Raw genomic sequence first — 20,838 nt, forward strand, 5'->3', positions numbered from 1 at the left:
ACACTCCTAAAGCGTGGACTGCCCCCCAAAGGGCTGCCGCCGCACGCTTTCAAAGACGGACCAATCACCCTGAAAATCACCTTCACACCTATTTGGAACTGATGCAAGGGCCGGAGAAATAAAAGCTCTTTAAACAATCTGATCTTCAGAGAGATCTAAATAATCGATCGGTTCACAAAATGACCCGATTGTCTCTTCGAGGACTGATTACCTTCGCCAGCGAGGGTTAGCGTTAGCTTTGTAGCAACCAAACTTTTAATAATAAGAAAAGAAAAAGCGTTCACTGAACTACTTTGATATTTTTTGGACAGGGAATGATCACGACATGTTGCGTGAACTCTTAAAGGTATGAACTTTAAGGCCTGATTTCGCTGAGGGGAGGGGGGGGGCGGTGACCCGGTGACCCGGCGGCGCTAAGATAAGACCGGTTTTAGGAGCGCGTAAAGCACGAAGGAGGATCCATTGGGCAGGTCGGAGATCAGCGGCGAGGAGCCTCCAGTTAAAGAGTTTGTGTTGGGTCCTGTAGCTGTCGCTTTAACACTCATTCCTGTACACACACACGCACACACACACACACACACACACACACACACACAAAGACATTAACGCATTCACTCGTCCCTCTCTCCCTCGGAAGTGAGAGGATTAAGACCCGCATTCAGCCGCGGTCCGTACGGACACAGGAAAACCTCTGTGTGAGGCCGACGGAAAGTCCGGCCCTCGCTCAACCTAAAACACGCTTTGTACACACAAACACACACTCAAACACTGCCCCCCCCCCCCCCCCCCCTCTTTCCTTCAAGGACTCAACACTCAATCGTTAAACACTTTTCCTTGTCCTCGTCCGCTCTTCGACGTCTTAACGAAACAGCCGCAGAGCCCAGTTTGACTTTTATCTCCTTTAGCAGTCCCAGTCAGATTTTCCCAGGGGTGTGTGTGTGTGTGTGTGTGTGTGTGTGCACGTTTCCAGACGACTGAGCCAGGCCTTTTCCATTCCCCGCTGTGGCGCTGTGGTGAATATAGAATGGCAGCGGCCACATTTGCACCGCCGGCTGCAGCGCCTTCCCGAGTGGGCGACGGGCAGCCGAGCCAACGACTGACGCCGGAGCAGAGGCTGCATTTCTGACGGCCTATTTGCGTACTGGAGTGAATGCACGCACACACACGCACACACGCACGCACACACACACACACACTGATAATTACTTGTTGTAATTCAAAGACACAATCCGGATTTCCTTTTGTCTGCAGGTGGCGCCATCCACCTGTAGCCGATTTAGCGCGCGGGCTCGTATTCGGGCCGGGATGCTGAGATCAGGACAGTTGACAAAAATGTTTATTTTGCAGTTCCAATCCCATTGCAAAGAATCGCTTCATAGTCGTCATAGCAACGCCTCTGAAGTCACGGAAAAGGCCTCTATTAATACTTTGGGTTGGTTTGGAATCACAAGGAACAGAGAGGATTCCAATCGGGTTGCCGGTGCTGCCCGGGCACTGATGAGCTATGTGGCAAAAACGAGTAGAAACAACTCCAGAGAACCGCAACAATCTTTCTTCTCCTTCTCTGGCGGATTCCAACATGGAAGTTTTTTGTTTTTTTTTTAGCAACCTTTCAGCCATTTTTACCTTCCGGTGAATGACGTGACAGGGAGAGAGAACAGAGCCTCATTTCACCATGGACCCCCCCCCCTGGGGAACTCCTGTTAGCACCCCCCCCTTTGACCTCCAGGTTTGAGAACCCAACCGCTCCATCACATTATTTATGGGTTTCTCATTCAAACAGTGGCCAAAAACAAAGACAGAGGAAGAGGAAGAGGAAGAGGAGGAACAGCGAATCCGGACGTTTAGGCGTCATAAAACAAAGAATGGCTTCTCTTTTATTAAATTGTGACATTTGGATGAAGAAGCAGTCAAACAATCCACTTTACTGAGATATACTATTCAAATATTGGGAAAACAAAAACTGCAAATATATGAAGACGCGTTCAAACGCAGCCTAATCACACTGGAGATGACGTAGCTGTGATTTTCTACACACATATATATTTATATATGAACAAACTTACTTTGGTGATGATGAGCGGCTCGCCGTGCTCGAGCCCCCCTTTCAGCGTGAACCCCCAAGGCGCGCCCCCGCTCAACTGGACCTGAATGTGGTGGAAAGACACGAGCTGCTCAATGGTTTCCATTCTCCTTCCGCGCTCTCTCTCTCTCTCTCTCTCTCTCTCTCTCTCTCTTTCTTTTTGTAGGCAAATTAGCCTAGCCGGTATCGCTGCTAAAAGTTAGCGGCGCCGGTAGCGGTCCCGGGGTTTCTCCATCACCCGGCGTAACAACAAGTAAAGGATGGATGGATGAGTAGAAGGAAGGAGTTGAGTGGAAGCGGGGGAGGGAAGAAAGTTTTAGCTAATGTCAAGCTAGGACCGGCAGGTCGCTAATGACTTCCGTTAAGTACTTTGAAAAATAAGTATTAGCTTGTGCTATAGCTCAATTATTTATCGTATTGAGCAATTTTATAATTTTATAAATAATTGTATTCCAAACCTGAAGGATGTTTTCCACTTCTTCCATCCGGAAAAAGAGTCAAAAAGATTTTATTTAATGTATGAACGGAATATTTCCGGTTACTTTAGCTCACTTGACGCAGCTAAAAGAAAAGAAGAAGAAAAAAAAAACTTGGGAAAACTTGAGTAGTTGGAGAGGGCCCCGCCCACTATTCGAATGGTGGGATGCGATTGGCAGAGAAGTGTAATAGCAAGAGCGTTCAAGTAAATGTGTCCAATGAGGAGCAAAGGCAAGGGCGGGGCATAAAGCAGGCTCAAAAACTAGTAACAGGATTTAGACGTCTCTTACTAGAAATAGAAAAACTGCCATTTATATTTGTAAAGACACAATTTAAAAGTTTCATTTAAAAAAAAAAAAAAGATAGTTCCTCTTCAGCTTTTGGTAAATTGAAACTTTTAATTGAAACTTAGTTCTCAGTATTTCTCCCCGTTTGTAGTTCTCTCACGCTCAGAGTGCAGACTTGGAACGAACGGGATTGTAGATAATCATCGCCGTGGAATGTCGCCACACTGCAAATGCCCACTCAACGTTGTGTATTGAGTGGGAATTTGACAGTATTTGTGTGCGTGTCAGTGTAAAAAAAAAGAGAAGCGAACAGGCCCAGACATGCCAATCCCCATCCAGACCACGAGGTGTTTGTTTTGGTCAGATCAGAAGACGTTTGTTCTCTTTCAACCCCATTGTTTTATGTTCTGCAGATATGGTTTGGCAGCGAGCGATCTTTCAAGTTCAAAAGATGAAAACAAAGTTTTCTTCAGCATGTGTTTATGTAATTTCCTTCCATTTTGAGCCTCAAAAATGTAATAAAATATACAAGTGTGTAAATAGCTGGAGTAGTATGACAGTAAAACACAAACCCCAAAGCAAATCAAAGATCTTTGCACCAGCGACCAAGAAAGTATACACATTACACATTACTCCCACCTAGTGGATAATTGTAGTTATTGCAGCTATGGGAATAAAAGTTTACTTAAAAAATAGTACTAATGCAGTGTAGAAATGTTTAGTTATACATAAAAGTAATGCAATCAGTACTTCAAAGTAATGTGTATTATATATATGTATGTATTTGTTGCTGTTGCTTCATTGTACCACCTAGTGGCGCCAGAAATCAACTATGACCAAAACCTTGGAAGTTTTTCGGAAGCGTAAACTTCTTTCTTTCACACGTTGTGCAGAAACACCTGAATGTAATTTTAGATAGCAAATAAATACGGAAAAACAACTTGCTGGTAATTGTAACAAAATATATATTTCATTTATGAACTAGTGTCTTTAAGGACTGGATAATATTGATGAGAGCGCAAGAAAGAAAGTTCCAGTTTAAAGTTTTCACATAAAAGCACCATTAAATGGTTTTTTTGTTTTTTTTTGTTTTTTTTATTAAATATAAACTTCCCCAAAAATATAGTTCTTAATAGTTTTCCCAACACCATAAAACAAATTCTGATGATAAAATAGGGCAATAACTTTTTATTATTAATGTTTTTTCTCCAATCTTACACGGGTTTTGTTGTTTTTAAAAACAAACAAACAAACCGCACACAATCTACGCCCAACACCGCAAACGCAGGAGCCAACGTAACGCTTTTACGCACGGATCAGGTGACTTCCATCCGCTGTTACCGGCGGATTACGCACACCCGAGGGCGTTAATTGGGGTTACGTCACTTTCAGGTCGCTGCTGATTGTCCCGTCCAATAAAGGCGCGCGCTCAGGTGGGCCCGCGACTCGTGCGTGCGCAGGAATGGTTGGCAGCTCCAGCCTCGTCGGTGGAGCTCGCTAGCGCCAGAGGCTTTACGGACGAACGATGAGGGCGGCCCGCTCCGCGCACGGATTCCTGCGCGTCCTCGTCCTGTCCTCCTTCGTCTTCCTGACGTGTTCCTCCACCTGCTCCGGGGGGCGCGGCGGCTCCTCCTCTCCCCGCCCCGCACCGACGCGCAGCCGGCGGAGTCACCAGAGCGCGCACCTCCACCACAGGCCGCTGACGGACGAGCAGAAGGCCGACCAGAACCTGCAGTTCATGCTCAGCTTGTACCAGAGCGCCGCCGAGCCGGACGGCAGGCCCAAGCAGCACCGGAAGTTCGGCTCCAACACGGTGCGCCTGCTGCGGCCGTCGGCGTCGTCGGTGCGTTATTTGCCAGCGTCGGGAGGTGAGCTTTTTTGGGGTTTCGGCGCGTTTGTCCGTTTGAACTTCTGAGCTGGAGACTTTGGGGAATGGAGTTTATTCCGCGTGTCCAAAATAAACTCGTTAAAACGCAACGCTGTGGAGCTGGAAACGTCCGAGTCGGAACCGGCGTCCTGCTTTAAAATGTTTGGTTGTCAAAAACACCTGACCGAGATGTCCCCCCCCCCCCCTCCTTCCTCCTCCAGCCCACCACTACAGCTTCACGGTCCAGTACAGCATTGACACCCTCCCCTCGGAGCAGCTGATCAGAGCTTCCTTCATCCACCTCCGCTCTTCATCCCCTCCCTCCTCATCCTCCTCTTCCTCCGCCTCCGTCGCCCCCGCCCTGGCGCCGCCCCGCTGCAGAGCTCAGATCACCTCCCTGGGCAGAGACAGTCTGGTCACCCTGGAGCCCCACGAGCGCTGGACGGAGACGGACATCACGGCGCACGTCCGGCGGGGGGCGCGCCGCGGCTCGGGCCGCCGTTTGATCCTGAACGCGCAGTACTGGTGCTCGGAGGGCGGCGGCGGAGAGGAGGAGCGCGGCCTCCCGCGGTGGCTGACTCTCCTTCGAGGGGGGGAAGGATGGGGAGGCGCACCTCGCCTTGGGGTCCCGTGTCTTCTCCTGTACCTGGAGGAGGAAAGGGAAGTGACGGACTGGATGGGGGACCTGCTGGGGGCCGAGGGCGCCGGCGTCATGCGGCAAATGGCGCCGTGGCGTCCATCGGTCCGCCGCCGCCGTTCCAGCGAGCCTTCAGATCCCGAGCCCGACGGTCCCCCGTTGGATGTCCTGAGAGACGCCCCGTCTTCGCCTCCCTCTTCGCCCCCCCCGCCCTCGGCCGCGCCCGTTTCTGACCTCCCCGGCTACAAGCACCGCGCCGGCGCGCCCCGGAACCGCTGCAAGCTCCACTCCTTCCGCCTGTCCTTCAACGAGCTCGGCTGGGGCCACTACTTCATCGCCCCCCCCGTGTACAACCCGCGCTTCTGCCGGGGCAGCTGCCCCCGGGTGCTCCACTACGGCTACCACTCCCCGAATCACGCCATCATCCAGACGGTCATCAACGACCTGGGCGTGGGCGACGTGCCGACGCCGTCCTGCGTGCCTTACCGGTACATGCCCATGAGCGTGCTGGTGGTGCACAAGAAGAGGGTGGAGTACAGGGAGCTGGAGGACATGGTCGCCGAGTCGTGCACGTGTCGCTAGGGGGCGGGACGAGCGCTGATGTGGGGTGGGGGGGGGGGGGGGATCGCGCTTGAAGCACTTTTAATGAGCGGCTGGTGATTGGAACTCTGGCCTCTGGTTGTGTGGGTTTGTGAACATGCCGGTTGCTGGATTCCTACTGAGGGGGGGGGCGGCAGGGGGGGGGCAAATTAAGCACCAAAAACGAGTAGTTTGCCCATTTGGAAGCGTTTTAAGCCACTTTTCAAGGAACTTGGCATCAAGTGGTGAGTCATGCTAAGCTAAACGCAAGCTCCAGGGTAGCCCCCCCCCAAAAAAAATAATTTCAGACTACAATTCAATGATACTGGAAAAAACAAACGGGGTTAAAAAATATTAAGAAAACTGCTCTAATTGGACGGCTTTGTGCTCTAATTTTAAACCGACTGAAGCGTCGCCGAAACAAATGTGGAATCCATTTCCAGTGTTCAACCTCAAAACCCAAAGTCATCTGGAGTTTGTTTGTTTGTTGTTGTTGTGTTGAAGCCTGATCAGAAAGCCTGTATGTGCTTGAAAAGGGAACCGCATGGATATGATGTACGATTTGAGGCTGCGTTCCTCGATGGGGGGGGGGGGGGGGTGGTGGAACCCGGACGCGATTTTAATGGATGAAGGGCGGATGTTTCTGTGAAGGCCTTGTTGACGTCGCGCGCTTCGCTGTTGATGATCTGAACCGTTTGTATATTTGTCTATTTATGGCGGGAGGGGGTTCTGAAAACCTGCGACTGGCCTGTGTTTGATAGAAAGTATGAAAAGTAAAGTGCGCGGAGGCGAAACTGCATTAAAATGAACTCTAGCTAGGGGGGGGGGGGGGCAGTGTTTTTTATTGAGGATGATGAATAATAAAATAAAATGCATATTTTCTAAAAACCTAACTGTCGTTTTGTAGTGTGAAAGTGTTTCCGATTTTATTTTATTTTTTTAGAATAAATAGAATTTAAATTGAAGTATTTCTTGCTTTCAGATTTATTTACTCAAATTAATCTGATTGTATACTTCGCCTCGCCGTAACGCGCCTGAAAGCACCGCCGGGCCCCGTGAATGTCCCACGAGGACGAAGCCGCCTGTCGCTGATCCGATTTGGACGGCAGGCCTTGAAAGGTCGGTGATTTTTCAGAAGCCTTTACTGGAAGGCAAATGTGCTTTATGAGTCACCCGAACGAGAGTCCTGGGTCCTTCCTGCACCGTCGTGATTCACGAGGAGAAGTTCTAAATGATTTTAGACGAGTTACTGGAGGACAGAAGTGAAGCCTGCTGTTGGGTCATTGCTGGCGTTGATTCAAGGCCATTTCCAGTGCATTCTGGGAATCGATTCTATTAAATCCACCATGTTCTGTCCACACGAGGACAGAGAAGTGGCTAGATCGAGGTCATGTCCACAGGCGATCCTTATTTGCCTCTTACTCGGGGGGGCAATCGGGGTTTAATATGTCCTGACCAGGTGGCGCCCCCGTGGTTGGGAGGAGATGTCATTTCCACCGATCTCGAACGTGAGCCGGCGTCGTTCCTTCGCCGTGCCGCCGGGGAAGCCTGTCTGAAAAGTCGAGTTTAACGGCAGCGATGGTGTGAAAGTCCAGCAGCATCCAGCACCGGTTGTTATGACGAAATGGAATCCAAGTTCAGTATTGATCTGCCGCTGCGCGATTTACTTTCCGTCCCGTCTGCGTCGAGTCACGCAAGGATGGTTTGGTTCTGGCGTTTCAGTGTCTGGGGCGTACTTTTGTCTCTGACTTCCGAGCCCTGCCTGCCTCGGCCGTGACTCGCTTTGGATAAAAGCGTCCTCGTCTCCTCTCAAGGCTGGATAGACGGATAGATATTGATTCAATGAAACCGAGCCACCTTTTTAATAATTAAATAAAGGTTTACCTTGCATCCAACTGCAATTTCCTTTGAGTTCATTCTGCGTTTTATAAAGGTGTCAGCTGGCTCACCTTTGTCTGACTGCTGACCCAGTTGGCGAGGCACAGGCGCAAACCTGACATGCATCCAACAGCAAACTCAAACAGAGAGATCTGTGAGTCTGCATTCCTTCTTTTTCATATCTGCAATCGCTGGAAATGTTTACATTGTACCCCCCCACCCCCCTGTACATTTTCAAATATACTTTAAAAAAAAAAAAAACTCTACGGAAGAATCTAAGTAAACTTTAGGTTCAGAAAACGCCCTGGCAGCCACACGGTCAAAATGTATGCAAGGATGTACAAAAAGAAAACACACCATGAATCCAGACATGATGCAGACGCCTGTGTGGGAGCGTGCACGACGCTCCCGGGTTGTGTGTGCACGCCTTATGTAAGCGGTATATTCCATCTATCCTGTATCAGTAGGTCTCTGAGATCGGGACGGGTCAGGGGCATCAGGCGTCGGGAGATTTACTGAGGGCGCACAAACTTCAGCTTGATAAAGCCTTATCTGGCTGAAGTTCATTCACACCACACTGTGGGTATTGATACACACGCACACGCACACGCACACACACACACACACACGTGTGCTGTGTCTGGTCCGCCTGTGTCCATGTAACGGTGTTTCAGTGTGTATCCCAGAGACATTGGTCTATCTGGACGGCCTCCTGCAGGGACTGACATTTCCCCGATGCGTGATTTCTGCAATCATGTTCATATTGGAGCCAGAAAGGAGAGATTAAAAAAAGAAAGGGATGGACGAGACGGTTTGGACTTGTGACTCTTTCTCCCTCCCTCTTGTGCTCTCGCTCTCTCTCTCTCTCTCCCGGGATCACGGTCCATCGGTATAAAAACTGAGCTCGCCGGGTCCGGGCATGACTTAAAGAGTCTTCCATCGACTCCTCGCCGACTCCGGACCCGACTGGGAGGTTCGGACCGGTCTCTGGAAAAGGATCGTCGTGAGAAATCTGAATTGAAGAGGTGCCAGGCCAGGCATCGTTTGTGAAGATGAGGGAGAAAGCCTTCGTCCTGTGCGTCCTGCTGCTAATGACGGCTCAGCAGGTGAGTGGATCGGAATCCCGAGAGAGGGTGAAATCCAGTTCCTGTTTACAGGTTCCCGATTTACTGGATTAATAATCCAGCCAGGACTTCTGGAGCAGCGGTTGTCCTCAGATTCTTGGGTGTACCACTCTGTGTGTTTGCGTATATCAGGTCTGTGCAGGCCCACTGGTTCCGGGGGTCCAGTCCGGCCCGGACCGGAGGGCAGATTCGGTTCAGGTGCTGAGGAGGGCGGCCCGGATGACTCCGCTGTGGAGGATCATGAACAGCAAGCCGTTCGGAGCTTACTGCCAGAACAACTATGAGTGCTCCACCGGACTGTGCAGGTAAATGAAAGTACCCCCCCCCCCCCCAAAAAAAAAAGTAAACTGTGTTGCTATGCAGGGTGGGAATAATTCCGTTCGGCAGCATCCAGCTTTATTCATAAACTAATGAACCTTCTTGTCATTTTTCAGGGAGGGACACTGCGCCACCAGCTACCGGGCCCCCCCAGAGCCCGTCCTCTACTAGCAGGACCGGAAAAGGTTTTATTATAATGTTTCTTTATGAAGGCCACAACACAGCGAATCGAAGCGAGGATTACCGCTTCAGCCTTTAGAGGTCGAGAGAAAAAGGAAAGTTCAGGACAAATAAAGGAGGAGGCAACAACATAAATGCTCCTCACCTGTGGAGCCAAAGTTTCTCAGAGGGGATTTGAAATAAAAGAACTTCCTAAAAAAAAAAGTTGAAAAAAGTTCTCAATTTTCCCCCAGATTTCGTCATCGCGTTTGATAAGTTATCGCGTGAACGTGTCCGTGGAAGGTCGAATTCTAAACGGCCTGATAACGATAACTTGGCTCAGCTTGTTGCCTTCAGGAAACATGGGATTATTTACCACAACTCTTACCCGACGGATAAGATTCATATTTAATTCAACACAAATTCCTTTAAACTGCACACGGATACTTTATTTATTGCCTATGACATGTACTCATTCTCATATTTGTCTTAGAATAATAAAATGCTGGTCAGTATTATTTTGTAGAATCTGTAGACAATAACCACTTCAGCTTTATGATCTGTTTGTTTGTTTGTTTTGCACATTACCGATAAACGGGGTTCGCTTTGACCTTACTTCATGCGCAGGGCAAGGCGTCGGCTGATATTTAGTACGCTCAGCATGATTGATATTTGAGCAGGACTGCACTTTTTAAACCCAAATTATCTTTGTACTGTACTGCTTTACATGTAGGATGAAGGAAATGAATAAATCTGTGAACCCTTGAACGCACCATTTAATGACTTGTGCTATAGGGAGTTTAGTAATTCCCTGATTTTACACTATTTCCCATCTGAGGGACGTAAAGGACACTTCTGGATATGGGACAAATCCCTGTCCTTCGTGCAACAGCAGGCTGCAGACAGTTTGTCCAAACCGACTGCACACAAAGCTCAAAGTAGGTCATGATCACGTTTTGAACTTTGCCCTGATTTCGTGTGTATTTGGGGATTTTGATTTTATTTTGATTTATTTGTTTCTACGTGTGTTTTCTCAGTTTTTGGGAGGGAGAAAAAATATGGCCCTCATGACACGACCCACACACACACACACACACACACACACGGTGACACCCAATGAAAAGTTTCATGGGAAATCTATCAAGGAATTTATGCTCAGCAAACAAACAACTTAGATTCTATATATTTCCCTGTGAAATGAAATGAAATTTCCTTTTTGCTGTTGTCTCTTCTGTCATTTTGGCTCTTCTGCTTGACCTCGTCAAGTTTTGTCACACGAGAGAACTGATAATCATGAAATAATAAACTTGATCTAACTGGAAATTGTTGCTGTTTTTCTCAATTGCCTTCTGATAACCCCCCCCCGCCCTCCCCCCTAGATAAAAGGAAACGTTTTACACCCTCTACCAGGATTATATAAATAGTATAATTTGTCTAGGAAACTGTTACAAGTACACCTCTGCATCACATGGTGCCCTTATTAACATTAAGGGAAACTAACAGAGAAGGAAAAAGAAGCTATAAATCAATTTACAACAATGAATAACTTTATTAAACTTGTTTTTTTTTTGTGCATTTGTATTTAAATGGAGAAAAAAAAAGAAGCTCTCCACTGAGCGCTGAGCAAAATCAGAATGTGACGCAAAAGTCCTCCGAAGGAACAGTTTTTTATTACAGAACTCGCTTCAAAAACTTTCACATCCCAGTTTAAAACACATATTTTAATGGACTTACTCTCCTCTATTCCATTTACTGTTTCTCCTCTTTCATTTCTTTCAGTGCACATGAAGGTGAAACACGAAAAAGCATAAAACAAAACGACTAAAGTGAATGTTCCAACAAAACAACTCAGTTATTTGATTCACAGTAAGGAGTTCTATTTTAAGCTTAAATCACTCCATTCAAAAAAAAAAAGAAATTCAAATCAGCAAAAACTTAATTAAACTTTTTAATCATCACACAATAAACAATTCTGCTATTTAAACAAAGTTAAAAATAAACACTCCACACGTAATTATAAGCGTATAAGGCACCAAAGAAGAAGACCTGAATTCTCTTTAAGACGGTTAATAACACACCAGACAGATGGATCTAGTGTTTGATATTATTTTGTACATCATGAAGGACTGGATGTAGAATGAGGTTTAGTCGATGAGCTGCAACACAAAACTCAATGTAAGCGATGAGAACGAGAAACTTTCAACTGTAAAACTTCACTTAAAGTTACAGAAATGATTCGGTGCGAAAAATGACAAGCCGTGCAACTGCAACCCTTAAAATTACTTTCTTTGCAGGGAGAAAAAAATAAGGTGTAATAATAAAAAACACTTGTAAAGATAAAATAATCGGAGAAAATTTCTGATCTGATTTCTCTTGTAATTAGAAATCTTCCTTGTAAAATTTCTCAATTCAGATTTTTAATTTCTTTTCTCGAACCACCTTGTTCACGATAATACCAAATAGTCATACTGTTGTAAATGAATTCCCACCGATCAATATAATTTAGCTAGCTTTATTTCTTTAAGAAATAACCCAAATAATATGTGCTGGATTGGACGGTTAATCCGCGTCACCTCCTTTAAAAGTTTTAGATCAACAAAAAATAAAGTCATTCCAATATTCTATGAAAAATATTCATTCGTTTGTGGTTAAAGTTATATTTCAGCATAAATAAAACGTACTATAGCACCTTGTTTGGATCACGCCGCGCACACATGGTAACGAGATCTAACAGTTTGACAGCTTTACTGTTATCAGTGGCTCCGCCCCCTTTCCCCCGCTTCCTCGGGGCCCTTTCACTGCACCGCACACGACCCGCTGGGCAGGAAGTCCTGCACGTACACCGCCACGGCCTTCGTGAGGTAGGTCATGCTCCCGAAGCGGCCACTAGGGGCGCTGTCATAAAGCAGCTTGCACACGCCTGTAGCCGGGTCCCTCTCCAGGATGTGCTCCTCCGCCCCCAGGTCCCTCTAGTGGTGAGTGGAAGAAGTGCATCCTGTAGGCATCACAGTAACACCGCACCGGGGAGCGGTTTGTGAGGTCTCACCTGGTCCTTGTAGAACATGTCGTTCGCCTGCTGGACGATCTTCTCCACGTGGACGATGGAGCCGATATTGGGGACGTCCACGTCGGCCAGCATGGTGAGCACCAGGATGGCCTCCACCAGCAGCTGCCGGTACTCCGGCTGAGGGACGCGGTTCAGGACCGTCTCCACGTGGACGGAGAACTTGATCTCTCCCGGTGTCATCTAGAGACGGGATTAAGCGTGTTAGGAATCAATCGGACAGCTTTAACAAAACAACAAAACAACAACAAAAATAACATTCTTTAGTCATCGTATTTTTTAATACATGAGAATTCCAAATCCGAGTATATGGTTTAAATTAAGAATAAGAAACCCTGAGAGGAAGAAAAAAGGTTTATTTCTCACCTCTCTGGTGGTTGAAGAAGGAAGGACAAACCCTTCTATGGACAAACCGTGGCACTGGGAGAAGAATTTGCTTTATTAGAAATGATTTAAGGCCACGCAAATGATCCTTTTTGTGCGACGTCAGACCTTCTGCAGGGTCTTCCAGACTTTCTGGTAGAAGCCGACGGGAACTCTGTTCAGCGCTCCGTCCAGACGCCTCCTGCGCAGCCACTGGCCATGTCTGGTATCCTTGATGCCTGGAATGCTCTCGGGAATATCCAGAGATTCGATGGACGGCAGCCTGTACCTCTGAACGGCCCGGACAATAAAGGGAGACACGAAAGGTCAAGAAAAATCGGTCAAGAAAAACCTAAAAATGAAAAAATGGCAATAGAGGAAAATCAGAAATGTGTACCCCGGATTCAATGTTTTCTATTTCCAGAGATTGAGATCGTAAACTCTGAAAGGCAGAAAAAAAAAAGGAGGGGGGGGGAGGGGGAAGAAAAATGATGAGAATAAAAGCAGAAACTAAAAACAAGACAAACAGAAGTGAGAGCAGCTCAACAAGTCGGTGGATCCGGCGGTAGGAAGTCAAATGTTCATTGGTTCTCAGATCTTTCCTTTCACTTCAATGAACAGAAAATTGATTATTTTTTTCTAGATTGTCAAATAAATGAAAGAAAATGGTCAGATTGATTGTGGTAAAAAAAAAAAAAAAAAAAAAAGTGATTTCATGCTGGCCTGAAATTGGACGGCAGAATTAATCGCGGGTGATCTTTCAGCTGTTCATTCTTTTTTAGATGAATTAACACCCGGGGAGTTTCAACGTCACCTTGCGATGGAAGGCCAGCGATTGGTCGAGCTGAAAACGGACACAGAGAGGACCCACTTTGCATTACAGACGTTCTAGGAACCCGTGTAGAGCCAAATCCAAACGCGCTACCTTTTCATTTCCTTCTGAAATAATGGACATCATTCGCGCCACTGTCGTCAAGGCAACGCCTTTTGTCACTATGGAACATTTAGCTCAATAATAAATCACTGGTTTAAACAGGATTCAATCGGTGTCGGTGAGAGTTAACGTTTCCGTCATTTGATCGTCGTCACCTTAAATGGATCCGTCAAAGACAACCTGTGCTCGGCCTGCAAGACAAAATCCAGGTTATAAATAAATCACAGTCACCCGGCTGATTTATTTAAAGCCGGCGACGTTCAATTATTGCGTAATTGGAAACAGTGATTGACGATCGGCTCCACAATTTCCTCAATTATACTCTGACGCAGTTCAGCCCTTTCATTCCACCGCAATAAACCAGGTGAATTAACACCTTCCTCATCGTCACCATCATCATCATCACCTTACTCGGATCCGTCAGAGACAACCTGTGTTCCAACTGCAAAAAACACGAAAAGTCAGTTCACTAAAAAGGGCAAGATTTTCAAAATAAGAGGCTCCTCTTTTCTCGTCCACCTTCCTCTCCTCCTCTTCATCGCTCGATTAGAGGCTGGACGCAATAAATATCTTCTCATCCGCTTGATGGGCCCTTTTTCGCATCCGTTCTGTTTAAAAGTCGACTCCCTGTAAAGACTTTTGAGCGGGATGGCCCTTTATTTCTGGTGGAGTTCAAAGCGCTGCAAACTTTAAAATGCGCAAACGGTTAGAGAAAAGATGCAAAACAAAAACAAACAACAAAGAAACGCTGCAACCAAATTATTGACCTGCAGTATTCTGAGCTCTCAAGGCCACCGTCCTTTCTGTGTTTAGAATTAATTAGAATTGTAATATATATTATTATTATTACCATCTTCATGTCACTCTTCAGCTTGCTGATGCCCGCTCTCTCGCTCTTGGTGGTGCCCACGTAACCCATCTGATGGATGGAGATGGCCGGACTGACGCCGGCGTCGAGCTCCCTAACTGTGTGTGTGTGAGGGGAGGGGGGGGGGGGGGGGGTACAAAAGGCAGAGATTACAGCATTCTGACTGGCTGTGCCTCCAGCGCGAAATCTGATCGGCTGCTGACGAACCGCTGAGCTGCACTCCGAACTCCTTGCCGCTGAGGATGTGGTGGAGGAGGTTCTTCAGCTCGGACGGACTGAGGCTCATCAGACTCTCTGTGGCCTCCTCGCCTGCAGAATCACGCAGTAAATCCCATAAAGTTCGGCAGGGAGAAGAAAAAAAAAAGAAAATGAAAGAGAAGAAAGCATCGATTTAGCTGTGAGAGACTTCCGAGGGCTGCGGACGTTTGACACCTGAGCAGTTGAGCGACTGGGCCAGCTCGGTGGCCATGACCTGGATGATGAGGCCGATGCGGAGCCTGAACATCTCGCTGAACAGGCCGGGCTGAGTCCTGATGCTCATGGCCAGGTACACCATGATCTCCTGGAGGAGGGAGGGAGGGAGGACAGGGGGGGGGGGGGGGTTAAAGAGGGCGGTGGGGGACGCGGGGGCAAACGGCCGGGTGGCAGACGAGCGCGCCTCGCCTGCGTGAGAATGGCCACGCTGATGTTGTTGTCGCTGGCCTCGTCGATGAGGGCGGCCAGCTGGCCGGGCGGGATCGGGGCGGTGATGGTCTTCTCTCTGGGCTCGGGAGGGAGGCCCACCGTCAGGTGCTTCTGGTGCGCCAGCAAATCGGAGCAAGCCTACGGAGGATCAAAGGTCAACACGCCGGGCCCCGTTTTGCGCGACGGCTCGTGACCGCGTCCGTACCGAGTCGAGCTCCTCCACCTTCTTCCTCAGCATGCCGGAGATCATCCGGATGAGGCTCCAGTGTTTGAGCTCGCCCGCCTTCTCGTAGAGGACGGTCAGCAGGGAGCCGACGGTGGTGCCTTTACCGTGCAGGCGGGTGTCCCAGTCCATCCCCCTGTGGGGGGGGGGCGATCCAGGCGTTACACTTCCGTTTTTGCGTTCCCGTAACAGAAGCGTTAGCCTCACTTGTCTTTGAAGAGGATGTAGAGGACGTCCGCCTGGTCCTGGAGGCTCGGCATGTCCCTCACCAGCAGGGCCAAAGCGTCGTGGTCGACGGCGCCGCTGGCGTCTCTGGGAATGCCGCCCTCTGCTGGGACCGACGTCTCCGCAGCCTGGAGGACAGAGAAAGGAAGTTCACCCATAGCCTAATCCGGAATTATATCCCGTTACAAAGGCTGAAAGGCTACCGGAGTTTCTTCAGCGACGGGGTTATCTGGTAGGTTGAGGTTGAGCGAAGGCTGACGAGAGCGAAAGAGCTTATTGGACAGGTACATGTTGACATCTGGAGCAAAAGACGAGCCGGCGGTTAGCGATCGTCGCCGTCCTTCTCACGGCTGTCAGAAGTTCTGCTCACCGTGCACGCCGAGTTCCTGCGCTTTATTCTTGAGAGTCACCATCTCCTTGGTTTTGGTGGCCGCGGCCCTGAACCTCCCAGGCCCCCTGCGGCCGGCTGCTGCTTGGACTTCTTCTTGGGGGCGGCGTGAGCCAACAGGTGATCCAGGTACTGAGCGAGGTCGTCGGCTTCTGGAGACGACGGCGGGTCAGGGAGAACGGGATTTAGAATCGCGTTGCCAGGATCCGTCACTGATCATTCCGGTTTACCCTTCGCGGACTTTGCGTGAACCGGCGCTTTAAATATTAAATATTATTTTTAAATCGATGGAACGCGAGCAGAGCAGCGTTTCTGACAGCGGCTAACGGCTAACATGCTGCTATGAGACAGGCTACTGCTAAGCTAACGGAACCTGCATTCAGACCAAAAGAGGCTTTTTGCTTTATTCGTCGCAGGAGTTCTGCAATGGCGTTGGAAGACGGAGCTGGGAATTGATTATGGCCTGATTTGGTCTGAGTCTTACAGATCGGTACAGAAATGATGGGGACAGGGGGGGGGGGGGGGGGGGAATCAGGCATCATGCGATAGGATGTGGCGATCTGAGTGGATTTATTGATTTGTTGTCGCCGGCGTTACCGTTCCTCCCCATCCATCCATCAGTCTGCCTTTTTTTTTTTGCTCTTACCATCATCGCAGCGTAACTCATGCACGTATCCATCGCCGTCGCGCTCATCACCATACTCTTCTTCGCGGCGGCTCATGCTGCCAGAACCCTTACCGTCCAGGAAGCTCAGGTGAGCGAAACAGGAAGTGGTCAAGAACTCTGACAGCTTCCCCGTCTGGATCCTGGAAAAGGAGGAAATACAAGACTCGGGGGTCTTAGCGCCGTGCGAGAGCAGAAACTGAATCTCTGGGAGGTGGGGGGGGGCTCACCTTGCTCCTCCATAATATCCGTCCTGTACTTCTTCAGGGTCGCCAACACTGCAGGGTCGAGGTCTGTGTGGTCTTCAGCTGGAACACAGAACACCCCCCCCCCCCATTCAGGCTCCACATCCTCAATCCACACTTTCAATATCAAGACAAATTCCAGAAGCCCCCCCCCCCCCCCCTTGTGTATTTTTTGCGCTCACTCAGCATCGACGGCGAAACGGGAAAGGTGACGGTGGGCCGTCCGGTCATCCTCCACCTGGACGACAGGTAGGAGATTTCCGTCCTCAACATCTCCACAATCATCTTGTTGTCCAGCGCCAAGTAGAAGTGCTGGTGGTCGATGAACTGCGGGGGGGGGGAATTTGACTTTTTACAAACTTAGCCGGAGACGTTTTGGATGGCGTCTCAAGAGGAAGATCCTCAAGTCATCCCGGGTCACGAGTCGTTCCGTGTTGAATTACGTCAACTGGACTTGTAGGGAAACCCGATAAGACATTTTGCCTCTAACCCAGGGTGGGCAATTGTTTTTCCCCCCATGGGGCCACATGAGAAACAGAAAAATATTCTGGGAGGCCGGGCCAAAATGCTGAACTAAATTCTGCATTATATTAATTGTATTTCTTTATTTTTTTTAAAGCAGTAAATAGCATTTTTTTGCTTGTTAAAGTATATGTTACAATTAAGCAATAAAAACTTTTTTGAGGTTGCCTTACAAAAAATAGAATTTATTCAATTAAATTTCTCCAAACGTTTTACTACTTGTGACTCACATTAGTGAACATTTTCAGTCACATTCACTCTAAAACACATTTTGAGTTTATCGAGGTTCCTAAAGACATCACAGACGCGTCATATTGAACTGTCACCGAATGCAGTTTTAGTCCTTGCATGAGGTAATATTAGAAAATGTGTTTATTTTGTCATTTCCAATTAGCCTTACAGTAATTCAACGAGCGCTACGACCTCCCTATTAACCTCAGGCGTGAACGTGAACATGGTGTTCTGATGACGTAGAACTTGGACGTTCCGAGAACTCCTATCCTCCTGTAGGGTCGTCCCGTCAGGCCCAACCTCGGGTTACGACCTGCGACGAAACAGGAGCGGTTAGAATCACAACTGGGTGGTTTCTAAACCCAATGAAGCAGCTAGGAGAAGAAGACGCCCCCCCCCCCACCCCCCACCCCACCCACCCAGCCTGGCGTAGATGTGGCTGAGGACTCTCGAGGGCTGAACGTGGATGGGATAGATGTCGGAAACAGTCTCCACGTCAATCCCGTTCTTCGCCAGCAGCTCTTTGATTTCCTCAGACTCGGCGAGAACCGACACTGCGAAGAGGAAAGGGAAGCTGTGAAGAGGCGTAAAAGGACACCTGGGGCCGAAACGGCAGATTCCTCGTCCGACGTTTCCGCGAGCTCACCCTGCACGACCACGTCGGGCTTGAGGACGGTGGAGAAACGTCGGTTCAGAGGGTCGATCTCTCCCGGAGCGAGAAAACCCTTCAAATGAGACGGGGGGAGGTTGAACAATCCGTCCTTTCCACAGTGACAAAAGCTAAGCTAAGCTAAGCTAAAGTGTTGAAACCCAACGCTCGGGCTCCAGAATTTTTTTTTTTTTTTTTAGCAAAAGCAATATGGATATGAAGCCAATCTACCCGAGAGAGTTTCTGCGTTCACCTCGGACAAAAGGTTCCCCAGGACGTAGAGGGACTGTCCCCACTTCAGAGGACATTTGCCCATCGGAATCCTCTCCACGGAGTGAGGGTTCCGACATTCCTCCTCCACCTGCGTTCTCGTTTAAAAAAAACCCGCAGAGAGCAGAAGAAGACGAAATCTCAACGGACACATCGAAAGCGTCATTCGTTAAAAAAACGGAAGAATCCCGACTCACGCTTTCTGGAGGGACGCTGTAGAGCTCCGGCACCAGCCGCATCCCGTCTTTCTGTTTGATCAGGATGCCCTCCAGAGCCTCCTGGTACTCCTGGACCTGGAAGAATCAAGAAGAGTCCCGTCATCTGACTCCCTACCTCCGTGGGGGGGGGGAACTGGATTACCTGTTCGGGGCTGTTGACGAAAATGCCATCCAGTATTAGGTAGGTCCAGAACAGCGGCCACTCGCACTCGATGTTCTCAAAGAGCTTCAGCTCAGCGGACTCGTAGTACAGTCGGTTGGGATCCTGGAGGGAAACGAACCGAGAGGTTTAACCCTTTCAAGCGCCAAGTGAGTTCAGATTCTCGCCGGCGCCGGGAGCTTACGGATTACGGTTCTGAATTTAAAATCTGCCGACATCTTGCTACGATAATAATGATAATTCGCAGAACCTACACACAGAAGCACAAAGGCGTTCTTTTTACGCACGACTTATTGTCTCCATCCATGGATGAGGCCGAGCCAGAAAGTCCGGTTCGACAAATTCAGAGGAGAAATGAGGAGGAGGTTTCCCCCACTAGACCCCCGTGCGGGTTCAGGCCGGTCGCTCTGCGGTTCTAGTCGGTAATGAGGCACCGCAGAAAAGCCGGTGCTTGGCGGATTGCTTTCATTTGCGGGTACATGCTAATGTTAGCATTATGCTACATGTGCAGCTGCGCCCGTCTGCAGAGGATCCGAACGCAGGAGCAGGAAAAAGGGCTGAACGGGAACGTTTTTTTCACGAGGCTTCCCAACGTTCCTCTTATCTTTGCAGCGTGGCGTGAACGGATCCTCTCGGGATGTTTTACCTCTTTAGGGGTTTTGTGTCCGTCTCTCAGAAACCTGCAGCAGCCGTATCGACCCTGAACACAAGAGGACAAATAAAACGTCAGTTTTTTTTTTTTGTTTTTTGCCGTTTCAGGATTACCTGGGGGGGGGGGGGGGTTCTTCCGTCTGTCTCCCAAGTTTCCGCACCTGCAGTTTGGAGATGATCTCCTCCTTCGTCATGTTGACGATGCTCATGTCCTCGACGGCGAAGGCCGGGTACGAGATGATGGCCAGGACGCCGGCGTCCACCTCTTTAGAGATGGAAGCTCTGGGCAGCATCGACGTGAGGATGGACTGATGGCAAAGCGAGCGCAGCGTTCAAATAAAAAAGTCAGATCCTATTCATTTGTACTTGTACTGCATGATTTGTACTTGTATCTGCGTACCTGGCAGTGCTGGATGTCGTCGGCCAAGGCGTGGACCACAGAGCCGGGTCCTCCTTTAGCCCCGAACAGGTTGAGATCGTCCAAAGCCTCCAGGGCTGCCTGGAGGACAAAAGTACGATGATGTAGAGTACACAATACTTCCTGTACAGCATGTAGAATATTGCATAACGCCGAGGAGAGGAAAACTAGAGAGGCTTACACAGTTAAAACCGCTTGAGGATGAGAGGAGGGTTATAAATACTATCACCTCCATGTAATTGACGGGGCAGGGGAGATCATGCAGGGTGTCTTGTTTCCAAAATCTTAAATTAAATTACGTGTGTGTGCGTGTGTGTGTGTGTGTGTGCGTGCGCTGCATTATTCCTGAGTGGGAAGCCATTCTTGGAAGACCGTCGACAACATGAAACCTCCTGTCGGCAGCAGCTCACCGCGTTCCCAGACAGCAGAGAGTGTCCCGTTATCCTAAACGTAGCGTTTTCTGTCCTTTCATGTCGTAAAAACATGAAAGACAAGCTTTCATTTGGCTGATAATCCCGACTGCGGGCTGATGTTGAACCTGAAGGGTTTTACTGCCGTTTCAACCTCCAGAGTTAGTTTGCAGAGCCCGACTCACACAAAGGTCACACTAAAGGTCACACTAAAGGTCGTCCCAGTGACCAGACACCTACGT

The 20,838-nt window shown here is 48.7% G+C and overlaps 4 protein-coding genes across 4 annotated transcripts in view; 2 read left to right on the forward strand and 2 right to left on the reverse strand.

Annotated features, from left to right (window-relative positions):
* The window catches only part of shroom4 (shroom family member 4), a 23,340-nt gene extending 21,151 nt beyond the window's left edge, over positions 1-2,189 (reverse strand). Inside the window, exon 1 of the mRNA XM_068756110.1 lies at positions 2,067-2,189. Coding sequence (XP_068612211.1) covers positions 2,067-2,189 — 123 coding nt within the window. The remainder of the gene's footprint in view (positions 1-2,066) is intronic.
* Positions 2,190-4,372: 2,183 nt separating this feature from the next.
* bmp15 (bone morphogenetic protein 15) lies at positions 4,373-5,933 on the forward strand. Its single transcript, XM_068755905.1, has 2 exons — positions 4,373-4,715; positions 4,936-5,933. The coding sequence occupies exons 1-2, from the start codon at positions 4,373-4,375 to the stop codon at positions 5,931-5,933; spliced, it is 1,341 nt and encodes a 446-aa protein (XP_068612006.1).
* A 2,927-nt stretch (positions 5,934-8,860) lies between these two features.
* leap2 (liver-expressed antimicrobial peptide 2) lies at positions 8,861-9,421 on the forward strand. The gene is made up of 3 exons (XM_068756111.1): positions 8,861-8,914; positions 9,065-9,237; positions 9,367-9,421. The coding sequence occupies exons 1-3, from the start codon at positions 8,861-8,863 to the stop codon at positions 9,419-9,421; spliced, it is 282 nt and encodes a 93-aa protein (XP_068612212.1).
* Positions 9,422-11,344: 1,923 nt separating this feature from the next.
* The window catches only part of phka1a (phosphorylase kinase, alpha 1a (muscle)), a 12,454-nt gene continuing 2,960 nt past the window's right edge, over positions 11,345-20,838 (reverse strand). Inside the window, 29 exon segments of the mRNA XM_068756000.1 lie at positions 11,345-12,378; positions 12,456-12,656; positions 12,840-12,893; positions 12,966-13,127; positions 13,234-13,278; positions 14,147-14,212; positions 14,621-14,736; positions 14,846-14,947; positions 15,071-15,200; positions 15,302-15,460; positions 15,528-15,681; positions 15,753-15,898; positions 15,974-16,068; positions 16,141-16,225; positions 16,228-16,310; positions 16,805-16,965; positions 17,053-17,080; positions 17,083-17,130; positions 17,250-17,394; positions 18,025-18,053; positions 18,056-18,133; positions 18,240-18,374; positions 18,467-18,545; positions 18,723-18,830; positions 18,937-19,032; positions 19,100-19,222; positions 19,764-19,817; positions 19,930-20,076; positions 20,169-20,267. Of these exon segments, the coding sequence (XP_068612101.1) occupies positions 12,205-12,378; positions 12,456-12,656; positions 12,840-12,893; positions 12,966-13,127; positions 13,234-13,278; positions 14,147-14,212; positions 14,621-14,736; positions 14,846-14,947; positions 15,071-15,200; positions 15,302-15,460; positions 15,528-15,681; positions 15,753-15,898; positions 15,974-16,068; positions 16,141-16,225; positions 16,228-16,310; positions 16,805-16,965; positions 17,053-17,080; positions 17,083-17,130; positions 17,250-17,394; positions 18,025-18,053; positions 18,056-18,133; positions 18,240-18,374; positions 18,467-18,545; positions 18,723-18,830; positions 18,937-19,032; positions 19,100-19,222; positions 19,764-19,817; positions 19,930-20,076; positions 20,169-20,267 (3,102 nt within the window). The 3' untranslated portion in view covers positions 11,345-12,204.

This window comes from Brachionichthys hirsutus, chromosome 23 (genome assembly GCF_040956055.1).
Source record: "Brachionichthys hirsutus isolate HB-005 chromosome 23, CSIRO-AGI_Bhir_v1, whole genome shotgun sequence".
NCBI lineage: Eukaryota > Metazoa > Chordata > Actinopteri > Lophiiformes > Brachionichthyidae > Brachionichthys > Brachionichthys hirsutus.

Coding starts and splice junctions, on each gene's coding strand:
- leap2 (XM_068756111.1), top strand. CDS start 8,861: ATGAGGGAGAAAGCCTTCGTCCTGTGCGTCCTGCTGCTAATGACGGCT. Junction 8,915..9,064: donor TGCTAATGACGGCTCAGCAG/GTGAGTGGATCG, acceptor TGCGTATATCAG/GTCTGTGCAGGCCCACTGGT. Junction 9,238..9,366: donor TGCTCCACCGGACTGTGCAG/GTAAATGAAAGT, acceptor GTCATTTTTCAG/GGAGGGACACTGCGCCACCA.
- bmp15 (XM_068755905.1), top strand. CDS start 4,373: ATGAGGGCGGCCCGCTCCGCGCACGGATTCCTGCGCGTCCTCGTCCTG. Junction 4,716..4,935: donor TTATTTGCCAGCGTCGGGAG/GTGAGCTTTTTT, acceptor TTCCTCCTCCAG/CCCACCACTACAGCTTCACG.